At 42.5% G+C, this 27,763-nt stretch overlaps 1 protein-coding gene across 2 annotated transcripts in view; it reads left to right on the top strand.

Annotated features, from left to right (window-relative positions):
• BMPER (BMP binding endothelial regulator) overlaps positions 1-27,763 on the top strand; it is a 372,831-nt gene that overhangs the window by 27,166 nt on the left and 317,902 nt on the right. For both annotated transcript variants that reach the window (XM_006887599.1, XM_006887600.1), the window contains exon 3: positions 13,966-14,065. In XM_006887599.1, the coding sequence (XP_006887661.1) occupies positions 13,966-14,065 (100 nt within the window). The remainder of the gene's footprint in view (positions 1-13,965; positions 14,066-27,763) is intronic.

Genomic DNA, 27,763 nt, shown 5'->3' with positions numbered 1-27,763 from the left:
CTGTGCTTGGCGGGGCTTTCATGGCTGATATAAGGACCTTATTGGTTACCAGGCCTTTCCCAGGGGCCTGTAGGTAGACTTGAACCTCCAACCTTTTGGTTAGAAGCAAACACATCAGCTGTTTGCATTACTCAGAGAACCCAGTGTTTCTCTCAGTTCACGTACCTTGGTTCAGTCTTGGCAAAAGGGAATAGTCCCATCTTCTGGTCCTTCAGTTTGTTCCTGGTCCCCCAAGGATGATGGCCAGGCGGCCTCTATGATGTGTCCACTGGACTGGGTCATAGTCTATCTACTTTCAGTTATAATAATATAATGTTACCAGCAGACCTTTTTGCTTAGATCATGAGTAATAAAAACCAGGCAGTGCTACTTTCTTTGGGATCCTCTTTTTATTTGGTGGGTATTTCTTTTGTGTTCTGCCATTGCTAATGTTTTGGTTCTATCTCAGAAGATGATTAGGCAGAATGAGGAGCTGTTTGACACAGCCCTGTTTTTGCTCAGAGCAGTGCTTGAACTGTGGGACAGTCTAATGGCTCATGTTTCTTTGTTCCAAGAATTCCTTGAAAAGGCCAAAAACGAAAAAGGAAAAAAAAAATCCCAGACCTAAACCTTCAAGGAGAATAGGGACCTAAACAAGCCCTCAAACAAATGAAAACTTGTTAAAAAAATTGACATGTTAGGTTACTGAAATATAAAAGGGGCCTCCTTGTTAATCCCCCATTGCGTCTGCTGACACGTGTCATATTTTCAAGGTACAGTATCAAGAGAACACTGTCATTTGGTGATGTATGAGGGCAATATATCACCAGAACATCGTCTTTGTAGAGGATATGGGTACTAAAAGACACGATTCTGGCCAGACAGAACAGCAGGGGGTCTTACTTCTTTTCTCCACACCCCTGCCTTTTTCTTTAATCTCCCTCTGTTTTGTGTTGCAGAGAAGTGAATTTCTTCATGGGATATGACTTGTTGCAAAATAATCGAGGGGCCCCAGTGGGCTTCATAAAGTCTTTTAAATGGCTGTGCTTCAAGAGCTGCTTTGTTCGGAGTTTACACTGTTAGCAGGGCCAGAGGAGGCCCTGCTTGCCAGGGTCCAGGGCTCCGGGGTTCAGACTCAGGGAGCCTAGACAAGACGAAAAAGAATAACACTCCCAGATGGAGGGCAATGGCTTGCATGATGCTCTTATGAGACATTTTAACATTAAGTCTCTAAAATTATAGCTGTGGGATGCTTGGAGCCCTTGGGGAGAATACACCCTCCTGCTCAAACCAGGGGAGGAGTAGGGATTTGGCTGGGGTGTCTCCAGGGTCTGGTTGGTTTGCAAATGACTAGGCACTCACACTGAAACTTGTTTTGCGTTTTTTAAGTCAGTGATTTAATTTGTCTTTCCTAAAAGGTGCTATTTTTACTCCCAAGTTAAAAATGAAACTGTACCTTTCACCACAGTTTAGAGGAGTTTGAGAACGGAGAGTTCTAGCAAAGCAAACATTTAAATTCTCAGCAGCAGAAAAAGGGATGGCTCCTTTCCGCCATCTTTGTAGCAGAGTGATTAAATAATGGGCTTTGGCAGTGAGGCTCCCTGGGCTTGAGTCTCTGCCCTGGCCACCTTTGTGAACTCATCTGTGCCTCAGTTTTCTTATCTATAGACTGGGTGTAAACCACAGTACCTTTCTTCAGCTTGCTGTGAAACTTAAATGACAGAATATAGAAGAAAAGTGCTCAGCACACCTATAACTTATTTATATTGTGTGTATGTCAGGTGCCATTGGAGCTCTTGGATGGTGCAAATACTTAACATACTTGGCTGCTAACAAGAAGGTTGGAGGTTCAAATCCATTCAGAAACCCCCTGAAAGAAAGACCTGAAAAATCTACTTCCCAAAGTCAGTCCTTGAAAAATTCTATGGAGTACAGTTCTGCTTGGGCACACACGGGTTATACCATGAGCTTGAATTGACTTGACAGAAACTGGCTGAATATTCTTAATGGCAACAATCTGCCCCCAAAACCTCAATGCCACTTCATTGCTTGGTTAATGCAATCAACTCTGTTTGCGGCCTTGGCCTTAAAAAAAAAGTCCTACTCATTGCTATTGAACTGGAACTGACTCAGCTGAGGCTGCATTGAGACTCTGAGACTGTAAACAGTATGGGAGGAGATTGCCCATCTTTCTGCCAAAGATGAACTGATGGATTTGAACCACTGGAGAGGTGTGGGTTTGGGGTTGGCAGCATGATTTCCTATGGATAAGACCCTGAAGGCTTTGCAGAGACAGTTGCAGGTTGTAGATGTAGAAAGATCTGGATGAGTGCATCTCTATTCCAAGTTGATGGCCATCTTGTGAATGCTGTGATTGATACCTTCACTTCTTGCACAGAATTCTCTCAGCCGCAGTAGAGAAGAGGTCCCGATAAGCCATTTCTCTTGGCTAGAGGGTTTGGCCATTTTCCTTATCAACTCTGCTTTCTTCAACTTTGAAATGATTCTGTTAGATTTTCCATCTCCCTTTCTCTTCTCGTTCTGTTTGGCTGAGAGATGTAGCCCAGAGCCTCATGCTTATGTGTTTGGGCTTTGAGGTAGACCAAACTGCCTTTGATTATTTTCTCCTGGCTCTTTTCGTACAAGAGTTATGGGGGAATCAGTCGTGCTATCAGTAACAAAGAACAAGCAGGGAGCAGCTTAATTAAAATAATAAATCATCAATCACGTTGCACACTGCCATTGGCAGCCACCGAGAATCTCCATTTGCCCTGGTGATTATTTTCCCAGAGACTAAGCACTGCGTTTGTCCCAAGGAGACAGGCTAGGGCGAGCACAGGCTTGCATTTTCCCTTTGGTAAGTGAACTAAATGAGCTCAGACTTGTTTTCCGAAGGGTCCTCATAACTGCATGTGCCAGAGAAGGAACCATTTTTATTTTATGTTTCCAATTCTCGGTACCTCTTAGTAGCAGAGGAGCTGTCCTTCTTTGAGTCTTTAAAACAGAAAATCAAGACATTTTCTATTGACTCTAACTTATGGTAACTCCATGTGTGCAGAGTAGAAATGAACTCCTTAGGCTCTTCAAGGAAGCCAATTGCCAGACCTTTCTTTCTAGGTGCTTCAAGCTAAGTGTATACTCTCAGCCTTTCCATTGTAGTCAAGCAGGTGACCATTTACACCATCCTGAGACCTTTTTGGCTTTTGCATTCCACCCTGATACGTGTTTACCCTTGTATCACGGCATTCTAAAACCATAAGTGTTTAAAAAATTATTATTATTAATTTTAATGAAAATCTACAGAGATTTTGGATTTCCATTCATTCACTGTTGCACTTTTCCCCCTGCCCACCTCTCCTCTCCAGTACGTTTTTCTCTTTGAAAAGTAAAAGAAAAAATTTTTTCATTGTTATACAATCTCTCCCCCCAAGTCCACTCCACTATGCATCCTTTGTTCTGGACTCATGTTATGACAATAATACCTAATCATATATACCCTTTATACAGTTCTCTCTCTCACCTATTTGTGCAGTGTACATAATTTATCCCATCTTTCTCAGTCTCCTCCCTCAAACCCTTTTGTCAGTCCCGTTTTACAAGAGTGGCACTATGCAGTATTTGTCCTTTTGTGACTGGGATATTTCACTCAGCATCAGTTCTTCTGTCATCCTTATTCATTGTCTAGCTCTAAGATTCAAAGACCAAAGCCTGAATCAGGAGCACCTTGTTCTTGAAGTAACATCATTGCTCCTCAGTAATTTGGAGAGTGCCCACACTGCAGACAATCCTGATCTCCTGACTGCAGGTACCAAGTTTTGATTGTGAAGCCAAGTAAGGTGTAATCCATTGGCAGTTTCTGTATTTTCTCTGTCTATCATGATGTCTTCTATCCATCCATTGGTGAGAATATTTTTAATGTTGAGATGCAGTTCATATTGAAGGCTATAGTGTCTGATCTTCTGCAGGAATCACTTCAAGTCCTCTTAACTTTTAGCAAGCAAGGTTGTGTCATCTGCATAACAATGGCTTTGATTATAGGCTGTGTTAATTTATAATAGAGCAGGCAGCTGGTTTGACCCAGGTGGCCTCTCCAGAAAATTCTCAGACTCGCTCAACTACTTCCCAGTCCCAAGAGTTAGTTGTGTAGGAGCTAATTTAATTCTTCCATGATACACCACTAAATGTCAGGACTGTGCCTTACCAAGGGGCTCTCCTGGCTGGCCTGTTAATCTAAGCCCGGGTATTGTTATTGTGTTCTGTCCCCAGGTTGCCTCTTTGTTTGGGGGGGGGGACTTGAGACACTAAACTGCATTGTGCTTCAGATCTGGCAGGATTAATGAAATAATATCTGCAGAGCTCTGTAGAAGAAAAGTGCAATGTAAACATGGAGTATTATTATTATTCTGTTTATGAGAAGCTGTATAATATTGCTGGGAGAAATTGTGCCCTGTGTTCAAAAGTACCATAAATGCTCCGTTGGCTCTTGCAGGCTTGGGATTGGGGAACAATGGGGCACTTTATGAAAAAGTTGTCTTTGACTTTGAGCACGGGCTGTCTGGGAATCCTAGTGAGAATACATGGGTTGGTTTCTGGGCTCGCTCTCCTGGCTCCCTCAGGCCCTGCTGGGAATTAAAACCTAGGAAATCTGAAACAAGACATCTATATTCTTACAATCAAATGCCTATTTAAACAATTTTGAGGATTTCCATGTGAAACATGTGTACTGTAAAAATGTTGTTGTTATTGTCGTCGAGTCACGCATGACTCATAGAGACTCGTTTCTCTAAGTTCATAGAGTTTCCATTGGCATGTGAGTTAGGAAGTGGATGCCACTCCTGCTTCCAAACCTGTCTTAAAACTGGGAGCTCCACCAAACACTGTCCACCATGGTCAGCCATTATGGCATTTGAGACCTTGAACCCAGATACCTCAGCACAGCAAATTGACAGAAGAGTGTTGTTTGATTGGAAGAATGCTCCTTCAAAATATAGTAATAAAGGATTAAAATATCATCACTCAGGTCCAACTTTTAAATACAAGGGCCCTCCAGGAGGGCTTGTTGACTCTAAACAAGAGGCTTACATAAAAACCCCAATCATTCCACAATGACCCTCAACCAAAACAAGAGAGCCCATTTTACAAAGTCCAGTTGCTTCACCCAGTCTCCAAAATGAAGACAAGGGGTTGGCCTTAAATGCAAGTGTCCTCCTGGAGGTCCTGTTGACTCTAAATAAGAGATACTGCAAATAAGTTCTTTAATACTCAGAATGTGATTATGGGTCTGAATGTCCTATTCCTGTTAGTTGACCCGTATGGCTTTCCATCAAGGTGAGATTGCCCTGGTACTCCTCACTGAGTGGCCTGGGTTACTTCCTATGGTCCACTCCTCTCTGATGTCTCCCTGTTGCTGCAGAATCAATTTTGGCTCGTGAGGACCCATTTGTGAGTAGCACACAGGATTCTCTCTCTGCCCAGATGGATGGTCTTTTGGAAGTAGATCACCAGCTTTTCTTCCAAGTTGGCTGTCTATGGAACTGAATTTCCAACCTTTTGGAATAAGGAAGCACCTTAATGATTTTCATCACCTTGCGACCTCACCTGATGTCTAGCATGCTTGATAGATGGCCAGGTTCTGGAATATAGGGATTTGCAGGGTGGTTTCTTCCTTGCAAGTCAGTTCTGAGTACCATGATACGTGTGGCAGGTTTTGACCTTGCTGCACTAGAGCCTCCACCTCTCCATGTTGTCACATGTGCACTGAGCCCTGTTCCTTGCCCCTACACCCTAACTGAAGCTGGTAAGACAGGCAGGAGAGTATTTGGGGTTTAGCATGGCTGTATCTTAGGATGTTTACATTTTGGCAAGGAATTCTTGAAGACAACAAAATCTACAAGTTGCCTCCCCAAATGAGACAAACAAAACTGAAACATACCCACTGCTATCAAGTCCATTCCAACTCCACCCTCCACCCTTAAGGTTTCAGAGGCTGTAAATCTTGGAAGGCAGAGAGTGCCCATCTTTCTCCCTGGGAGGGCCTGGTGGATTCAAATGGCCAAACTTGTAGTTAGCAGTCTAATACATAGCACAAAGAAGATTAGAGGGATGAGGTGCCTGAAGGGTGTCTGCCTCTCTATCTCCTCTAATGTTGCCTGGACGTGGTGTGTCACTGGATGACGTTCACTCGAACAGAAAAATATGCCAGCTTCATGAGTTTCCTGAGAAAGACTCTGGTGCTTTAAATTTGCTAGTTTGCCGAATGACAGCCGTTTGCTTCCAAGGCAAACTTTGATCTCATAAAAGGCTAGCTTGTTGTTGTTGTTGTTATGTGCCGTCGAGTCACCTGCGACTCATAGCGACCCTATGTACAACAGCCCTAAACTCCGCTCTGTCCTGTGCCAATCGCACCGTCTCTGACACTCCCATCCCAATTATCCTAGTCACTGAATCAATCCACCTCATAGAGGGCCTTCCTCTCCTTCGCTGTCCCTCCACCCTCCCAAGCATGATGTCCCTCTCTAAGGAGAGTGCAGGGAAATAATGCCATCTTTTAAGTGAAGAGGTTCCTGTGGCCTGATAACTGTCCCAGAATGGCCAGACAAATGGAGGCAGGGGACCAGGGGTTCTCATGACCTTCATGTTTCAGGAAATCTTTGAAGTTGTTTCATAATCTTAAGAAATACAATATCTGCCATCTGACATTTTCCCCCATATAAGGAGTTCTAGTGGCTTAGCTGTAAGGAGTTATGCTGTGAACCCAAATGTACACAGCTACTGTCTCTGAAAACTGGCTGGAGGGTCAGCTGTGAGTCAGCTGGGACAAAACTCAGTGGGACACAACAACTCTCATCATATGAGCTATTATATATATTTTCTTCTGTTTTATTTTGCTATTATTATTTAATTAGAAGTGAAAGGCCAAGAAACTTTCTGTATTAAATAGTAGGATTCATCCTAAGTAATTCTTTTGAAAAAAAAAATCTTTAGGATGTTGGATTGAAAAAGAACAAAAGCAATGTGGGTTTTTTTTGGAGATGGGGGTCTTTTTTACCTGGCTGAGGAAAAGAAACAATAGAACTTCACAATGGTGATTTCATAGTGATGATTCGCTGCCTTCCCAACAGGACCATATCCCGCCTCATTCCAAATAAAAAAAATACCAAATTCACTACTGTCAAGTCAATTTCTACTCTTAACACAAGACACCACTAGGGTTGGCAGGGATTCGCCCCATGGCTGGAGTTAGGACTCGGGAACTCTGTGCTTCCACCTAGTGGTGGAAAGTAGACACAGCAACCTGGATGTCCAGAATCCTGTTTGAGCTTGGCTGTGGCTTGGAGCTGTGGTTTGGCACCCATCCTCAAAGAGCTTTGTTGCCAGCCGTGAAAGTTCTTTTTTCTTTTTTACTTTTTTTATTTTCACATCATGGCACTTCATTTAATGAGCCTCTTGAGGGTAAGATTTGGGTTTTGCTGTGTTTGATCAGTATCAGAGACCTCCTTTTGGCAACAGGTATCGGTGAAGCTAGAAAGTCAAGAGGTACAGGGAAACGCTGAGCTTATCACTCTCATGTCTCGTTTGACAGCTAGATTGACTCCCTAGAGGGTTCTTACATTTTTTTTCCTGATTTCATTTTTGCCTCCATTTCTGTTGCTTAGTAGGGGAAGGCTCAAATAGAAGCTGGAATCTGGTGGAAAATTTGCTTTGTGATGCCAATCTTTTAGGCCCATGTTGAGATCAACATAGTGCAGCTTCCTTTGTTTCCAGAAAATTGTTGTGTTTGTAGAACTTCCTAGTTTGATGTAGTTGGTGATTCAGCATCAGTTAGTTAGAAAGCTCATTCCATGTGATTGGGGCCACCAGCAAGTTCCCCCGCTACCCATGGCACCTCTGGGCAGCAACACTGTTTTATTCTTGTATGCACAAGACCTGGCCAGCTAGCATTTACATGGAGGCTTTGGAGTCATACAAATACAAGCATTCCTCATTTTTTCTGTGTTTCACACACTACAGGTTAGGGGTTTGTTTGGTTTTTCATTGTAATACAAATGGAAGTTTTGTGACAAGTCTTTTGACACCATTTTTCCCACAACAGCCGCTCAGCTGTGTCACGTTTTGGTAATTTTCACGATATTCTGAACGTTGTCATAGGCTCTTGTATGCTTAGGGAGTTCTGGTGGCATCGTCCATACAGGGTGGCATGGCTGATGCACAGGTCTTACAGGCGACTCATTTGAGTTATAGCTGTGGGAGAAAAATGTACATTCTTATTTCATCGTGTTTACAGCTTAGGAAACCTACTGCAGGCTCAGCTATGAGTCAGTTTCATCTGGATGGCTATGTGTGATTGTGACAGAGAGCGAGAGAGAGACTGTATACTTAATAAACTACAGCATAGTTTATTAAGCACTAGTTTATGTGCACTGGAAAATGAAAAAAAATCATGCACTTCACTTTGCTGAGATAGTTTCTTTACTGCAGTTGGCACTCAATCTCTCTCACACTATCTCTGAGGTGCTTGAGGAAATTTCGATTCCTGACCTAGTTTCTCAGACATAGAACCTCATGAGTCAGGTGAAGATGATGCGGAATTTTGGGTGAAGTAATACTTGTACATTTCTTACTCAATTCATTACCATTAAGATGAATCCAACTCACAGCTCCAGTGGGTTTCTGAGACTATAACTCTCAAGGGAGGGGATTGCCCATCCTTCTCCTTTGGGGTCGCTGGTGGATATGAAATGCCACAGAGGCACGGTCTTTAGGTTAACACTGAACCTGTTCTCGACAAAGTGTTCAATAAGTGTAAGTATAAGAAAATATTTCCCGAGTGAAAAGTGATCTGACTGCGCTGTGACCTTGAGTTATAGCTGGTAATAATGGGTATGTGAGGGGTGAGGTGACCCCTGGCCACTTCTCACCAGCGCCACTGGCTTAAAGAGGATTGTACCTGCCTGCTGGCTATGTTGTGGTGGGAGAGCGAAGTCAGAGGTCCTCAGTAACCTGTGTTTAAATTGACTCTGTAGCTGCTGGACTCAAAGAGATGCGAGAACTGCCTCCCTGCCAGCCATTTTTTTAAGTTTCTCTTTCTTTCTTTGAAAACCTGGGCTTCTAAGCATGTCCTCCATGTCCATAGCAGACAGACACCAGCAGAATGATCTGATATGGCAGTGCTGTGCCAATAAATGTAAAATACCTCAAGTGTCATCACAAGTGAGTTGGGAAGGTAACCTATTAAACCTTGAGCTAAGGTTGAGGTTATTCTCTTTCCCTCTGTGTGTGTACATGCACGTGTGCATGTGCACGCGTGCACACACACACACACACACACACAAATCCAGATGTGAATCTGCAGACCATCTGGTTGGAATAACTTTTATGCTGGACCGTAATTACAAGCTATTTATTATGAATCTTGGGATCCTGTTATGGATTTTGACTGGCTCCCAGATTTCTAATCTAGCAGAGTTCATGTTTTTAAGACAGTGGATGTTTTTGTATTTGTCAGATCCCCAAGTCTGACTTATAATCATCCCAGCTGCCGGTGGAACTGCACACTCCCCAGCTCCGAGTTCTGCTCTGGGGAGTGGCCTCCCCAGGGCTTTACAGGTTTGCTCCACACACAGAGCTGGCAGTGGATGCTCAGCTTGGAAGGTGAGGCCACCTCACAGGTGCTCTGGGGTAGGGGAAATAAATATCAAAACATGGCTTGTAGGAGACAGCGTTTACCCGAACTACCAAGCCCCCCAACCCCACATCGCTGCCATTCAGTTCTGACTCTTAGTGACCCTCCATTGAGCTGCTGAGGTGTTAATCTCTGTGGGAAGAGACTGCCCATCTTTCTTCTCTGGAATGATTAATGGATTGGAACTGTCGACCTTTCGGTTAGCAGCCAGATACATAATGCCCTACACTAGAGCAAAATTAAACCACAGTTAATGGTGCCAAGTAACTTATATAACCCAAACCACCAAAACCAGAAGAAATAAAACTTTTCAAACTCGCCAGTTCTGACTCATGGAGATCCTGTGTATTATGGAAAGAAACATAATTCTCTGGAGGCACAGCATGTAAAATGTCAGGCCTAAGGATGAAGGTTCAAATGCACCAGCTACACCTCTGGAGGAAGAGGGGCAGACTCTGCCCACATGGACAGCCTTGGAAACATCATGAAGGATATCTGTCTGTAAATCAGAATCAGTTTGAGGGCGGTACGTTTGGTTTTGGTTGTGATACTGGTGATCTTTACCAAAGTGGATTGCTTTTCTCATGGCACTGCTGGGTGAGTTTGAACCATCAATGTTTAGGTTAAGTGGTTGAGCACAGACTGAGCCCACCCAGGGAAGCGACATAACTCATCTCAAGATGGTTCGTCTTGGTTGCTTTGGCAGTGGGAAGAGGATGCTTTTGATTTTGAAAATTATACCTCTTTAATTTCAGTTGCGATTGTAATGATGCATTATGTTTGTAATGTAGGACAATTATGAATATACATCCAAGAGCCATTGCTTTCCAGTGAGCCCTATGCCTCTGCACTGGAAGAGAGTGAGGGGCGAGCTTAGAGGACTTGGAACCCGAGCACTCAGATTCTAGACCTGCTCAGATTCAGGGATGTAGGACAGGTGTTGCACTGGCCTCGACCTCCCGGAGGATGAGATATAGCACTGGTTCTTACCTCTGGACATACCTGCAGAGACTGAAGAAACCACCCATGGCTGGCCCGGCAGGTCAGAGCATCACGGGCTGGATACTGACCTCTGTTTGAGAAGGACTGTCGGGGAGAAATTATTTGTAACAGAGAAAGAACAACTGTCTCCTAAGGTTTTAAGGACTAAATAAGGACTGAATGAGGTCACTCCTGCAAGGACATTTATCAGCCGCAGGATCCACCACTTGTCTGTCTGTTGTACAGTGGTGGCTTGCCTGTTTCTGTGTCCCTTGCAGTTGCTTCTTTGACACTTCAAATGCCACCAGGGTCATACGTGGTAGACATGTCGTAGCAGAGTTTCTACACTAAGGGGGACTAAGAAGAAGAGGCTGGCAATCTACTGCTGAATATTAGACAGTGAAACCCCATGAATCACAAGAGGATAGTGTCCAATAGAGCTTGGAAGAGGAGGCCCCCGGGTTGTAAGGCACTCACAGTACATGTGTCCACAGCAATGACTTTGAACATATGAGCAGCAATGAGAATGGTATAAGACTGGGCAGTGTGCTGGGATCTAGCGTGCTCGGGGTCATGATGCATTGGCGCTGGATTGGTGGCGGTGAACAACAACAGACACCAAAAGAAAAAGAAAGGTGGGAGGGGGGAACATTTAGTTTGGATGACTTTAGTTGCATCACATACTCCCATTGCACCCTGAAGTCTATAACAGAAAAGCAGAACAGCAGCAGCTAGAGCCCTGTGGGTGGGCTGCAGGTGACTGAGGGCACGAGTCCTCCCTCTGAGCGGCCAGGCAGGTCCTATAATGATTTCCCTGGTCTGAAACAGTGTTCGTTACAAATTCCCATCTTACGTAGATTGCCATGTTCTACTTCTCTCACTCGGGATGATTTGACTAGTTATTCCCACACCCCGGTTGACCTCCAAGAAGCTTTGGTGCCATTGTTGATTGCTGTTAACCAGTCAACCTCATGCTCAAGGCGACAAATGCTTCTAGGTCCTGCACCATCCCCCGTCCCTGTGAGGGGCTGTGATTGAGTTTAAATTGGCTGATTTTGAGAAGTAGATCACCAAAGCCTTCTTCCCGCTCTACTTTAGTGTGGATGCTCCACTGAAATCTGTGCGGCATCATAGCAAAACTGGGGCCTCCACTGAAGAGAGGTGCGTGGTGGCTCTGGTTAGGGTGCATTGGCTGGGAATCAAACCCAGATCTCCAACACTGAAGGGGACGCCTCTGCTTACTGCTGTCCTCTCCAAAAGCAATTAGTTAATTCATTGTAATCAAGTCTGAACTGACCCATAGCTGGCCCTTCAGTGAGTTTTCAGTGACTGTAAATCATGTAAGAGGAGATAGCCCATCTTTTTGGTGAGGAACAACATGTGGATTTGAATCACCTGCCTTTGGGTGGGCAGTGCAACTCCTTACCCATTAGGGCACCAGAGCCATTAGGGCAGTGAAATAAGATTACTCTATGAGCCGAGCTGTTGGGAAGGGACTCACAACTCTCTTGTGGTCTTGTGACTGTTGACTAGGAAGCAGTGGTGTGAGGTGACTCACAGGGGTTCTGAGCTTTTAGATGGAGGAAGACAGTTTGGATGAATTTTAAAATTAGTCCTTGGTGACATATTTAAGGGTTCTCACGCTCCTGACAAATTTGAATGCAACACCAGCCGTGGTATGTTTTGCCCCAGAACTGCCTGGGGACTGAACTCTGCATTATGCTTTTGGAGGGTTCCCAAAACCCCATCCTCCCACACACCTCCCCCTTGATTCTGGCCCAGATAAAGTGAGAACTGACTTAGTCTTGTGACATTACAGAACCCTTGGAACTCCCCAGAGTGTTCCCCAAGGTCAGTGTGAAGCCCAAGGTAGGGGTTCTCCTGTGCGTGCTCCAGAGGGAGAGCTCTGGTGGTGTAGTCCATGGGGAGTTGTGATGCTAACTCAAAGGTCAGGTCTTGTCTGGCAGTTCAAGTCCACCAGCAGATCCACAGGTGAAAGACCGGGCCATCTCCTGCCATGTGACTGACGCTCTTAGAAACTGACTAGAGGATCAGCTGTGAGTTGGTTCCTGCTTGACAGCAATGTGTATATTTCAGGAAGGGAATAACGAGATTCATCTCAGGCTGTCCTAGGAGATTCCTTCCTCCCTTCCCTGCCTCTGAATCAGGCCACCAGGTAATTGTTGTCGTCGTCACGTACTGTTGCATCAAAACCAACCCATAGCAGAGGCTCCAGCAGGTTTTCAGAGGGAATTACTCACACAGGAGGAGATTGCCCATCTTTATTCTGTGGAACAATTAGTGGATCTGAACCACACACGTTTGTATTGGCCACACAATTCTTTGCCACTGAGCTCCCAGACCATCTGAAGCCCCAGTCAAATGTGAGTGGGCATGTATATCTTCCACTTGAGTTCTACATCTATCACAGCAAATCTGAGCCACTGTGGAAAAATTGCAGATCTTCTCAGAGCGGCAATTTCCCATTTGTAAAGCAGAGATACCACTCGCATGTGGCCCAGAGGCTTTTAATATGAATGAAAGCCACAGCATCCCGTGTGGAGCAGGCACTCATTAAGGCTTATCCCCTGCTGAAGCATTGTGGCATATATTTTGGTTCATGTGCGTACAATCTGTGTACAAACAGGAACATACATAGTGTTTGCATCTTCCCTAAGACATTTTAACAGCTAACCTTTCAGGATAAAACCCAAGATGCAAATACTCGCCACGCTTCATTAGCATAAGTGCTAATGTAACGCAGCTGTCCCGTGGCTGTAAAACACTGACGGCTGTCTGTGCTTGGCGGGTGGAATATTATTTTTTCTCTTACTGAGCCGATTCAATACTCAGCTTTGTCAGTATTTGAGTTGGAACTTTAGATTGCTGCATTTTAATGCACTTTACTATTAAGGATTGTTGGATAGCCGACTGCAAATATTTTTGTTCTCACAATGCAGTCCTGGCCCAGGTAGCCCAATGGGCAGAAATATGATTTGGACAAATATTATCGTTTCTATAGTGTGTACAAAAAGGAAACCTTAGAACAGAGAGGGAGCAAACTACTCCCTTGGCATTCGGTTATCTGGGTTAAGTTGGCTTTTAAAGACAAGAAGTGCCCAGCCCCCTTCTCGGTTATCTCAAAAAGTCCTGTATTTCCAGACCTTTTTGCCAGAGAGAGCAAAATCCTCCTTGCCAAAGCATGGAGTTTTCTTGCCAAGATGAAGAGAAGGTAGGGAGAGAGAGGCTAAGAACACCTCCATCTTATATTGGAATTTGTTTGGAGTTTATGTCAAATGCCTTTTTGTTTTCTTTTTGCCTAGAACAAGGAAGTGACCTGTAAGAGAGAAAAGTGCCCAGTGTTGTCTCGAGACTGCGCCCTGGCCATCAAGCAGAAGGGAGCCTGTTGTGAGCGGTGCAAAGGTGATTCACGCCATGTCTTGGCAGCCTTCTCTTTGGACCTTTTTTTATTTCTGTCTCTCACCTTTCTTTTCACTTGGCCTTTGGTTGGAGTTAAATGAGTGTTGAGAAGGAAGTGTGTGTGAGTGTGTGTGTGTGTGAGAGAGAGAGAGAGAGAGAGAGAGACGAGAGAGAATGAGCGAGCAGGCTATAGAGAGAGAGCCAGCCGGGTGGTAGGGGTGGTTCAAAGACTAAGGTGCATTTGATCCTGGCCATGGTCTTTTCTATAAGGTGCTATGGATCTGAGAGCTGGACAGTTAATAGGGAACACAGAAGAAGAATTGATGCCTTTGAGCTGTGTTGTTGGAGAGGAATATCATACGGACTGCCGAAAGAATAAATATCTATATCTTGGAGGAAGTGTAACCAGAGTGCTCCTTAGAGTCAATGATGGTGACGTTTTTTCTCACATACTTTGGGCATGTTGCTAGAGGAGAGGCTCTTTCTAGGAAAGGGACATCATACTTGGCAAGGTGGAGGGTCGGCGAAAGAGAGCAAGACCTTCAGTGAGATGGACTGATGTAATGACAATAGCAATAAGCTCATGTATGTCAGAAATGATGATGGCACAGGATAGGACAGGGTTCAGATCTGTTGTTCATAGGGTTGCTATGAACAGCATAGCTATTGATTGGATGGCACTGAACAGCAAGAAGTGTTGGCATGGGGCACTCTGGTGGCATACTGCACAGAGAATTGCACTGCTAAGCCCAGGACTACGCTTCTCTGGTGGTGATGGACAGTGACCTCCTGTCCGATGTACAGCTCTCAAAAACCTGCTGGATCAGATCTGAGTAGGCTCTGACTCGATGGTATTAAGTTGACCTAAGTTGAGCTGTACTGACTGGTGAGATAAATGGAGCGCTGATGGCATAGTCCACACAGAGATGTGCTGCCAGCTCAGAGGTGGTACCTCTGTGGTGGCTGGAATCCAACAGGGACCCCTTGGATAAAAATGGGGAGTCTCTTAAAATTTATAGCTTTGGCTCTTACTCAAAGGCAGTGATATTTGAGTTTTGAGAGGAAGGATGAAATATGGAAAGAATCTACTATTTGTATTCTTTTTCTAAGGCAAATTATTAAAATAGCATAAAGAAGATGTAAACAGGATGCCTATGGCCATGTGTATACACACACGTAAGCATATTCTGTCAAGAAGTTTCAACATTGAGTTTTTCTGGTCTTGGCCCTCTCTACCAGTGGAGTTTTTTACGCCTAAGTTTTGTCCTCTTGGTGGCTATTAAGTGTTTTATTTCTTTCTTATTAAATCTGTGTTTCTCTTGTCTCTGAAGCATCTCAAGGGTCCTAATTCCAGCCTCGCGTCCCCATTGGCCTCTAACATACATGATTTCTCAAGAACACCTTGGTATTGCTTCTCTGCCTTAGCCCCAAATTAGTCTTTCCCCCAAAATCTCCAGAAGCTTCCTGTGCTCAGCATCCCCTGCAAGTTCTGATTTCCCCCCTTTCTTGCTCATGGGTTAAGTAAGTTATTGACTGTGTGAGGGCGGGAGCCAGTTTGCACTGTAGCATGGCTTAGTATATACCAGGGTACATACTAATGCTTAAGCGTTTAACTGCTAACAAAGAAGTTGGTGGTTTGAGTCATCAACAGGTTCCTCCGAAGAAAGTCCTGTGATCTTTTTCTGTAAACTCAGCCATGAAAAAACCCTACAGAGCACAGTTTTCCTCTGACACACTTGGGGTCCATGGCACCTTGGGGTAATTACTGCAAGTGGCTAGCTACTAGGTAGTTTGAGTGTGGCTTCTGAAGGCTTGCTGCTTTGCCAGAGTCCAGTATGACCACTAGTGTGTGTGTGTGAGCAAGCTGGTGTCCTCTCCCTGTCTCATTGCCTTCACTTGCAAAGTAAAATAAGACTAATAATCTCAGGTAGGGACATAGATGGGAAGGAAACTTTGAGAACACTTAGCATGCAAAATGCAAGACATGCACACATTTTCCAGATACAGATGTGTAAGAGGGGCTCTCTAAGTACTTGCTAAAAGTTATTATAAAAACACAAGCTCTGAAACCTCTCAGTGTAGCCATGAATAGGCTGGAACAGTATTTTTCAGAATCACCCGAATCCACTCTTTTTCCTGCTGAGCCGGGAGTCAGCTGATTTAGCGCTCTGCTTTCCCAGAGCCTTCTGAGAGAAAGAAATTCAGTCAAAAAGCCTTATCGTCATCAGCTCATGTACGTCTAAGTCATTGTTGATTACCTTAGCATGAGTTCTCCATTCCATTGTCTGAAAAACATTTCATCGTGGTAAAACTTTCCTTACAAGCCCTGAGCTGATTTAACTGTTCTTAAGTGTCAAGTTCAGTGACATCCATTTCCTTTCCCATGTTGCTGGACACCACTGTTCAGTCCCAACTGTTTGTCCTGCAAGATAGATGCTCAGAGCCTTTTAAATAATAACCTCCCATCTTCCCCTCCCATGAGCGCCTTGTGACCACTAATAAGTATCTGTCTTTGTGTATCTGCATATTTGCCTCTTCTCAATATTTCACACAAATGGATCATGCAGTGTTTGTTGTTTGGCATCTGACTTATTTACTTTAGCCTATTCTTTATTATTAAGGCAATCCTCTGTCATCTTCATCTTTCTGTGTGTGGCAATATTGCTCTGATGGTGAGGACTCAGTTGGTCCGTGCAGATGAAAACAAGAATGTATTAAGGATGAGTACTAGTTGTTTGACTTGCTTCCCTATTATCCATAGAGCTAGGGCTCTGCTGCTGTAGTGTTAATCTTCCTTCTCAGGTGCATTATTTTCCTCCTCTGAGGACCCTTTACCCTGAAAACATTTGTTGTCCTGTTTCTGTAATCAACACTCTTTCTTCCAGTTATCCTTGTGCCCCAAAGAAAAGAGATAGCAAGACAGATATGTTACCCTATGCATGCCATTTGAGTGAAAGAAGATAAAACTCTAAATTGACCTGAAAACAAGAATAGACCAGTGGGGTCAGTGTTTTGTGTTCAGTTTCTGATAGTACTGACAAAGTACTTGGACGGGATCAGCAACCCCATGACCTGTACTGAGGGGGATGTGGAGGAGGGGGATTTCTGAATAGATCCAAGTTCTCAGGTTCTCTGGTGGTGAATGTTGAAGATTCCCTTCATTTTCTCTCTTTCTACCCTGTAGCTAAGTGCTTATCTCAGTAAGTTCTCAGGGCTGTAATTCTATTTGTTATTTCTTGTTGTTTACACCCCCCCACATGCACTTTTTCAGTTTAATCTTTTCACATACATTTAATCTCAGGTACTGGTGACTGCCAATATTTTGGTTTATTTCTGTTTCTCCAATTAGAATGGCAATATATACTTACAATACAAGCTTTGGAAAACTTACTTACGCAGAAAATAAATTAGTCATAGTCCCACCACCAAAAAAATAAATAAAAAAATTGTTGAATATTTGGTATATTTCTAACTTGCCCACCCATCCCAGGTGAATGTATTTATCTAATTGATATTTTGCTACTTAAATTTTTCCCTTTTCCCTTACTTCTTTTTTCCTTGTTAGTTAACATCATTGCTGTTTTGTGCTGTGGAGTTGGACCTGACTCACAGCTGGCCCTACACTGGGTTGCCAGAAGCAGTAAAGCTCAAGGAAGGAGATTGCCCATACTTGTCCTACAGAGCAGTGAGTGGATTTGAACCACAATGCCTTAGGGTTGACAGCACAAATTCTTACCATTAGGCAAGGATCTCACCAGAGCTTACCTGGGAATAGTCTTCTTCTTCTTCTTCTTCTTTTTTTTTTTCTTTTCATTTTAATGAAAGTTTACAGAGACTTTGGATTTCCATTCATTTGTTGTTGCACTTTTCTCCCTGCCTAACTTCCCTCCCCTCCAGTTTGCTCTTCTCTTTGAAAAGTAAAAGAAAAATTATTTCATTGTTATACAATCCCTCCCCCCAAGTCCACTTCACTATGCAGCCTTCATTCTGGACTACTGTTCCGACAATAATACCTAATCATATATGCATTTTAAACAGTTCTCTCCCTCATCTGTTTCAATGCAGTATACATAATTATGTTGAGTGAAATATCTCAGTCAAAAAGGACAAATACTGCATAGTGCCACTGTTGTAATACAGGATTTACATCAGGGTTGTGGCAAGACTGAGAAAGATGTATATTGTATATTGCATTGAAATAGTCTTCTAATGGCCACAAGATTTTGTTGTGGGGATATACCAATATTCATTTGGTGTTCTTTCATTTCAGGGCATTTAGTGTGAACCCTAGATTTTGGCATTTAGACAAGGATAAAGACAAGAAGCTGAAGCCAGAAAGTATTGTGCAATAAAGGAACAAGGACTGAGAACTAGTTTCAAGAGCATTGATTTGGTTTGAATAGATGGCATTATAAATCATGAGAGCACTCTGGCCTTGGCTTCCCAAAGGTGCTGGGTAGATCTCTCCTTAACCATTTTATGTCCTTTGATCACATGCAAAACAACAACAAAAACCAGGCAAATAATTGGTTTGTAGTAGATGTTCTGAGAACTCAGAAATAGCTGCAGTTCTGTTCAGTCCTCATCATGAAGAATGGTGGGAGTTTCACCTTGCTTTATCTGTTATAGGAAATCAGTGAGGAACCTCATTATCACAGATGTTTGCTGGTAATACATAGAACAGAATCATGTCTGTGCAATACTGTCTAGTATTAAATAATTTGAAGAAACTAGGAAATATTATGCAAGGATTTTTCTTTAGCCAAAAAAATGGCACCTTTTATATTTTGGATCAGTTGTTAAAATAGAATATTATGAAATACCGTATTTTGAAAGGCATCTGCTGTCAGAGGCACTGGTGATATGGGAGCAGAGGGGCCTTAAATGAGCCACTTGGAATCACTTACTTTCAGCCTCACTTTTTACTGCAATGGGTTTCATCCAAACACTGTGCTCTCTGGTGGTCTGGGACCACACAGGACCTCATGGGGATTCCACTGATTTGTACGTAAATACTGATGAGGAGCCTTATATTGTTTTCCAGTCTCTCACCTGACAAGTCAGGCAACACTGTGGTCAGGCCACTCCTGTAGTTGTATACAGCATGCATGTCACTGGTGGAATGGGTGGAGGGCATGGACCTATGAAGTTTTCCCGAGGCGACAACCCCATTGGAAGACCTACTTCCTGTCCAACATCTAAGCATGTGGGAAGATGAAAGCCAGCATGACTCCCTGGAGGAAGCAGTAATGATTCCTGAGTGTTGCTTTCTACTGGTGTGTCCTTTCCTTCACCAGCGGGGAATCCTGAGCAGTTCCTAACTCTCATCAACCATAGAATCACATGTTAGAAAACAGATACCTAGGCCTTGTCCAGTAGGTGATAATAGTGACAAGATCATCATAATCTACTTCATAAAACTGGCAAAAGTTAATCCATGAGGGGCTCACTTTGAACAAGACATGGAATCCTCACAACAGTTTAACGAGAGAGGTCATATCCCCATTTCACAGATGAAGAAATGGTGAACTGAGAGGTTAAATACTTTGTCCAAGGTAAATGGGGCTGAGTCCCTGACTCTGCATTTAAAAGGATCCACTTGCTTCTTAAGCAGAGTGATGTTGAACAGAGCCTTCCCAGTGAAGAAATGAGAGCCATATCTTCCAGAGACCCTTGTTCAGGGTCTACTCTACTCGGTAATTTTAGGACTGAGAAATCTCTGCCATTTGTCACTGGGAGGCCATGGCTTCTCTCTGACCTTTTGCTCTTTTGAAAATTTTTTTATCATTCCACTGATAAGAAAGAAACAACACTTATGACCAAGAAAAAGATTATGACTCAAGCATTGAAATGATGGTGCAGTCATAGCAAAAGTTTTCTGCAGTATCCAGATTTGTGAATGGGATGAGCATTTGAACCTGAGCATATGTATTATTATGTTGAAAATTCAAATAGTAAAGAACAGAATTCTTTTTCCAACCCATGGTATCCCATTTTCTCAGACATCAGTTTATGTCTTTCCTGAACATTTGTCAGTTAATTGCAAATCTGTTGCTGTTGAGTTGATTATGACTTAAAATAATTCTGTAAGACAGAGTTTATCTTTTCAACAATCAATACCCTTGGTACCAGCAGTCAGGAAAACAGGAGATTGCACTGGGTGATTCCACTATCAGGGACTTGTCCAAAATGCTGAAGAACAATGATGGCAGTTTGAAAATTAAGGTGTGCTTGGTTCAGGATGTGGTCTTTTCAGTCACCTGCTATGCACCAGAGAGCTGGACAATGAATAAGGATGACTGAAGACGAATTGATGCCTTTAAGTTGTGGTGATGGAGAAGAGTACCGAATATCCCATGAACTGCTAAAAGAACAAACAGATATGTCTTGGAAAAAGTGCAACCACAGTGCTTCTTGGAGGCGAGGTAAAGATGAAGAAGCTTTACCTTTTGTACTTTGGACATGTAGTTGGCAAAGCTCTTCCTTGGAAAGGAACATCATGCTTGGGGAGATGGAAGGTCAGCACAAAGACCCCCATTGTAGCAGATTGACACAGTGACTTCAGCAGTGGGTTGTGGTGCATCAGAGATGATGGGATGGTACAGGATAGGGCAGAGTTCAGGTTGGCTGTTTCTAGGGTTTCTAGGAGTTGTACTCATCTTGATGACCCCTAACAGCAACAACAACAACAGAGAAGAGTTGTTGTTTTATACTGTTGAGTTGGAACTGGCCCACAACTGGCCCTCTAGTGAGTTTTCAGAGGCAGTAAATCATATGGGAGGAGATTGCCCATCCTTTTCCCATGGAACAGCTAGTGGATTAGAACCACATACCTTTGGGATTGCAGCACATCTTCTTACCACAAGGCCACCAGAGCTCCTACACAATAGGCTTTCTAAGGCTGTAATCTTTGTGGAAGCAGACAGTCATCTATCTCTCTCTCTCTATCACCTATATATCTCTATCTCTGTATCAAGCAAATTATCCAAGAAGCTGGACTCTATGAAGAAGAGTGTAGCATCAAGATTGGAGGCTCATTAATAACCTGTGTTATGCAGATGGCATAACCTTGCTTGCTGAAAATAAGGAGGACTTGAAACACTTGTTGCAGAAAATCAGGGAATGCAGCTTTCATATGGATTACATCTTAATGTCAGGAAAACAAACATTCTTACCACTGGACTTATAAGCAGAGTCAGCAGAGTCATGATGGAGATTGACACTGTCATTAGCTTCATCTGACTTGGATACACAATTAACACCCTTGGTGCGAGCAGTCAGGAAATAAGGAGACACATTGCACTGGTAAAATTTACAGTAGGGACCTTTCTAAATTATTGAAGAGTAGTGATGTCAGATTAAAGACTAAGTTGTATCTGATTCAGGCCATAGTCGTTCTGATTACTAGCTATGTATCTGAGAACTGGACAGTAAGGATGACAGAAAAAAACTGACAACTTTGAGCTGTGGTGTTGGAGAAGAGCATTGTACATCCCATGAATGGCCAAGAGAATGAACAAATATGGCTTGAAGAGGGTGCAGCCAGAGTGCTCTTTGGAGGTAAGAATGATGAAGTTTTACCTCACATACTTTGGATATGTTACTGGGAGGTGCTATTCGTTGGAGAAAAACATGATGCTGGGAAGGGTGAAGAGTCAGTGAAGGAGAGGAAGACCCTCAACCAGGTAGATTGATACAGTGATTGCTGCAGTGGGCTTTCTTGTGTGTCAGGAAGTATGAGGATGACACAGGATAGAACAGGGTTCATATCTTTTGTTCATAGGGTTGTTAATGAGTCATGCTTGACTTGCTGGTACTTAACAACAACAACACATATATTTCTTCTGCTGAGCAGCTGGTAGCCTTGAACTGTTTACCTTTTGGTTAACCACCAAATATTTAGCCATTGTGCCACTAGGGCTCCTATATATGTATATGTAATTAGTGTTTGTGGCTTTATTTTTGCATAAGTGGAATCCCACAGTACATATTCCCTTGCAATTTCATTTTTTGGAAAAAAAAAAAAACCCAACAAAAACAAACCAACACAAAACCAAAAGGTGCAGTATTAATGTGATTTAAGCAGTTTTCTATGCCAATTTATGCATTTTTATTTTTAAAAGAAAGAAAACCAATTGTAGAATATGAGACTCTGGATGGCGCAAATAGCGTACTCTGCTGCTCACCAAGCATTTGGAGGTTTGAGTTAACTCAGGGTGCCTTTGAAGAAAGATTCGGTGGTCTACATATGAAAACTCTGCTATTGAAAACTGCTGTGGAACGTAAATCTACATAGGCCCCCCAAGTCACATTTGCCCCTGAGACCACTCTTTTTTACTGGTAGCTTCTGTATTATAAATGTTCAGTCTTTTATCTAATAGCTCCTTATTCATAAATGGTTAGATTTTTCAAGTTTTTTTGTTACGCTTCAAGGAACCAACTTGTCTTGTTGGATGGCCACATGGGTGCATTTCTTAAGGACAAAACCCTAGAAATCAAAGGGCTATGAGAAAAGTTCGTTCTTCCTTGGGTAATTTCTTACAGTATTTGGGCCATTTAAAGTTCTCCATATGATGCTGTGCTATAGTGAATTGTTTGGTACAGCTTCCCTCTCTAGGCTTTGGCTTTGTTACTCTTCCCTCATGCCTGAGTAGGATTATGTATAAGGTGTGTGCAACACTAATGTGGAGAATAGCCAATCTTGTCATCCTGAGTCGAGCAGACTCGGGTGGAATCTCAGCATCATCCAGAGACAATCAGAGAGCGCAACACATCCTTTGAGCCTGAGTTTCCTGTGTGAACTGGAGATGGAGAGACCAGACGACAGTGCAGATGGTGCTGCAGTGGTGGCAGTGGCAGTAATGATGGAGGAGACAGTGGGTATGGCAGAGAACTAGCATAGTGTGAGACAGCCGAGCTTGGTCTACCAACCTATGGTGCTAGCTCTGAGCACCACCCTCGGGCTAGGCTTACTTTCAGAATGGGGCATAACTGGAAGAGAGAAAAGAATTTTGCAACACTTGACCAAGCCAGGCAGAGACCAAGATCAAGAGGTCAGGGGTCAAGGAGAGAGGCCTTCATTTGAGCACATCTGAAGAGATGTTTTCCTGACTGATACACTGTATACTTGTGTTTCCAACTCAGATTATAGCCTATTCCTTTGCTAGTTAAACTCAATAATTGTATTGTCTGTAAGATCTGTGTGACTATTGCAATAAATTATTGAATCCAGGGGTTGAGTACTGCGGCCCGTGAGGGGGATGATAGGTGCTAGAATTTTAAGATGTGGAGAGTGAAGAGAGGATATATCTGATCTCACAGGGATTGGCTTTACATTATTGTTGCTGATGGTGGGCTTCTTAGCCCTTGTGAGAGGCCAAACTTCACCGTGTGCTATGTTGCTAGCTGGTGCTATGTGGATGCTTATATTACACTTTATTCCATGTGTATGGTCATATCTTTGGACCCTTTCTGTAATTAATGTGAACTTTATTTTCCTCCTTTTAATAGTTACTGAAGTTTATATTATTTTCATCTTTGTGAACATGCCCACTCTTCATGGATTTTCATGCCAAATCTTCATGGATCTTTATATCCATTTTTCATGACTTTTATGCCCATTCTTCATGGCTTTTTCATTTGGTATTTTGAGCCCAGGTGCTTGATCAAGAACACAGTTCACCAGTGACAATATTTTTTCCATAGGAAAATAGGATCTTCCATATTTTGCCCCCAGTGTGATGAAAAGTGCAATCTGTATCTGTGAAGAACAGTGTCCCTGAGGCTGTGAAAGTTGTGTATATCTATTCTGTTGAGTTTTGCTGAACCACCTTGAGTTATGAGAAGTGAATAATCTAGTTGACTTTAAGATTCTTACTTACACTGTTTTCTTCAGAGGAGTATCCCAGTGCTGGACACTAGGTTAGTTGTCTTATGCTTATTAACTCGCCTTCACAGTAATAACAAGGTAATTTCTATCCTCCCCCCATTTTATATATGAGGAAACTGAGGCCTAAGGAGTTAGATGATTCATTTGTCAAGGTGATAATGATCCAGAGGGACGTTATTTTTTTTTTTACTGGTTTGTTTACAAAGTTCATCTACATTGTGTCTAACAATATTCTTTATTCACACTGTGTTTCATACAATCATTTTCATGCATTGTTTTATAAAATTAATTGCCATTGGACCTTACACATCATTACCCTGCCATTTTGCCTGGATCCTTGCCCCCTTCCCTCAACCCACCAAACTGTGCGACGCTGTGGTTTTGCTCCTACCCAACCAAAGGGACATTTTTATCCTCACATCACTTGTTCTAATCGGGACACTGAGAAACACCATTTGCTGGAGAAGTTCTCTGAGGAAGGTATACCAGAATTCAGAGGGAAAGGGAGACAGGGCAGCTAGTGGGCCAGGTGCTGCGGACAGGTGGGGTACCTTTTCAGTGGAGGAAACTAGTTTTTATGAACAAGGGGAAGTTGAATAGGTCCCAGTAAGGAATTGCACTGCCAGGGAAAGGGTACGTGATTTGAATCCAGCATCTGCCCCACAGGAGAATAGTGGACATTCTCCTGTGTGATTTACTGCTTCTGAAACCTACTGGAGGGTCAGCTATGTATGTGTTGGTTCTGATTTGACAGTACACAATATTAAGAAGAACAATTCTCAGATGGACCTCATGGAGACACGACCAGGAACTAATTGTTAAGATGTTGCCTGCTGCTCATAATCACTAAGAGAGCTTGTCAAAATATGCATTCCTGTGATCCACTACCTATTGAATCAGAGTCTGGAATGACCTTATCTGTTGGGGAAGGACAGAAAGACAGATAAAAGAGTAATGGATAAATAAACTAGTAGAAACAAACAAACAAAAAAGAGTAATGGAATCCTACCATGCTGTCTAGTTGTTTTCCTATAAACTTAAAGTTGATACTGAGAAAGAAGTGGTTGAGTAGATGTGCTTGAGGATAGAAACATAATAACTCACATTTCCAAAATGATTCTTCGAATCAAATGGAGAGTGTGTGCGTGTGTGTGAGTGAATCTGTGTTTCTTTTTTTTTTTTAAAGCAGATTGCTCATATTTTCCATTTATTTATTAATTCAGCAAGTATTTATTGAACTACATCCAGACATTTATGGACAACTCAGCTTACTAAATAGTCCTTAACTTTTCTTAAGCCAGAATAGTCTTTAAAACAATAAAGTAAATAAATTAAGTCATTTTTCAAGTAAGTTTCATTATTGTTTGGAGATTATTTTTATGCTAATAGTCGTTATGAATTTTTCTTCAAATATCCCAGTGACTGGGTAAAAGATTAATCTAATTTGAAAAAAAATCAATATTGTTTGATGAAAACAAATGAGATCATTGAGAGTTAGATAGTTCTGGCAGCTTGGCTGTGTTTACATGGACTGAGAATCACCTTTTAATCCAGGGTTCTTTCGTGAACAATAATGTGTTTGTTATTTGAATATATGTTTGTTATTAGTGGATCATAAATGAATCAGGTGTCTTTCAAACATTTACAGGTCAAATCACATCTGCTTTCTTCATATAGAGCATGATTCATTAATTGTCCACAATATTCTAATAAAAGACATAAGAAAGCCATCTTCTGTTTGTTAAAGGGGCTTTTCACAACCTCCTCTTGTCTTTTGTTTTTTTCTTTTTCTTTTTTCTATGTGAATGGGGATTCATGGGATGCATTTTTTAAGAATTTGACTTTTACATTTGATTTTAAAAATATTTCATATTGTCTTATCAAATGGAAGGAAAGAGGGAAAGCATAAATATTTGCACACTGATTTCCAGTATTGGATCAACCACTCAAGATTCTGATGCATAGGAATTAGAAGGCTAATTGTTTATGGGGATTTGATGGAAATGAGGCTCATGTATCAACCTATTTCCCCACTGAAGACAAGCAGGCTTCTGTATGTCATTGTCGTTGGGTGCCATTGAGGTGATTCCAATGCATGATGACCCATGTGACAGACAGTAGGAGTGCTTTGTAGACCTTTCTTGAATGCTATCTTTACATAATCATTGTCAGGCCTTTATCCCTAGAGTTTGCTGGATATGTTTGAACCACCAACCTTGTGGTTAGCTGCTGTGTTTGTGCTTGACTGTTGCATCTCCAGGACCTGTTGGTCTGTAAATAATGGCAGTTTAATGAACCACAGTAATAACAGGATGCCCTTTGGACAGTACAACGTCACAACGAAGAGACTTGACAAAGGCTGTGCCTTTCAGAGTATCACCACACAGCCTCTCAGGTCAAGCAGTCAATTACCACATACAGGAGTAAACATTTAGCAAAGATTCCTATTTAGAAATATTCACCCTGCCTGTGTTGAAAGAATAAATTGCCCCTCTGTTTAAACATTTTCATATGCAGAGGGTGAATTAGCTGTGTGCCAATCTGGTTGCTTTTAACCAATGTTATGTTTTTTGCAACTACAAAAAGTGGCTCTTAACCTCTGTTTTCCTTTTCTCTTTATATCACATGTCCTAATGTTTGTTGTTATTGTTTTAGTTTTTCTGTATGATCCACTTGAACACAATTTATCTCAGTTTGTTGTCCAACAGAAGGAATGATTTACCATCAGCATTCTTTACCTTTTATACTGTACTGTGAATGAGGGTTCAGAGACTAGTTAGGAAGAAAGAGCAGTTAAATCTGTTACCGTCTGCATGGTTATGACTCCTGGGGACCCCATGTGTGTCCCAGTAGACCAGTACTCAACAGCGTTTTCATGGTTCACACACTCATGTATTAACCAACAAGCTAGTGGTTGGAATTCACGCAGATGGACTTTGGAAGGGGTCTGGGGATCTAGTTCTGTAAAAACTTCCATTTAAAAGCATACCACACGCAATTCTACCTCCACATACAGGAGATTGTCCTTAGTCAGAATGGACTCCATGGGAACTAGTAATCATTGGAAGAAAAGTCAAACCCTAGACCCTGGATTTCCAGAGTTAATGTTTGACCCAAGTCTGAGGTAGTGATTGTTGTTATCTGACTTAGCAGATGGGGAAACAGAAGCATAGAGAGTGTAAAGGATTCCTTCCCCCTCTCCCTTATTATTCATGATTTTTACAATTACCAGAAACATCTCTTGTGGGCGAGTTGTAAAGAACTATCCAGCTGCTCTGAGGGGAAAATGTGAACAGTCTCCTCCTGTGTGATCTACTGCCTCTGAAAACCCACTGGAAGGTCAGCTATGAGTCAGTTTGGACTTGAAGGCACATACCACCACCAACAGCAATACAATTGCTGAGAGAGAAAAGAGGGCTCAGACCCTAGGCTGACTCTGCATCCCCCAGTCTTTTTCCTGGTTTTACACTGTGAGAGTAGAGGCATAAGAGACTCACAACATCCAGGGAGGAAGGGCATTCTGATGAGGTGCTTCACCTCACTACACTCTACACGTGGACTTCTATACCATGGGTGGACAGACCTGTAGTTTGAAAAGAAGGATGTGGGCAAAAAAGCTCTATGGAGGTGATTGGAAACAGCATGAGGTTGAGGAGGTGGTCATTTTGCTCACTAATTAGAATTTTTAGGTGAACCTCTAACTTATTTTTAACCCTTCTCCGGTAGCCACAACTATGTACATCACAAGAGTGTGATCAGGAGACGATTTCTACAACTTGACTCTGTATGCATGTGTCTGATTTCATAATATA

Source organism: Elephantulus edwardii, unplaced genomic scaffold (genome assembly GCF_000299155.1).
Source record: "Elephantulus edwardii isolate Elephantulus edwardi_28Jun2011 unplaced genomic scaffold, EleEdw1.0 scaffold00059, whole genome shotgun sequence".
In the NCBI taxonomy this organism is placed as follows: domain Eukaryota; kingdom Metazoa; phylum Chordata; class Mammalia; order Macroscelidea; family Macroscelididae; genus Elephantulus; species Elephantulus edwardii.
This window is presented reverse-complemented; position numbering and strand designations above follow the sequence as displayed.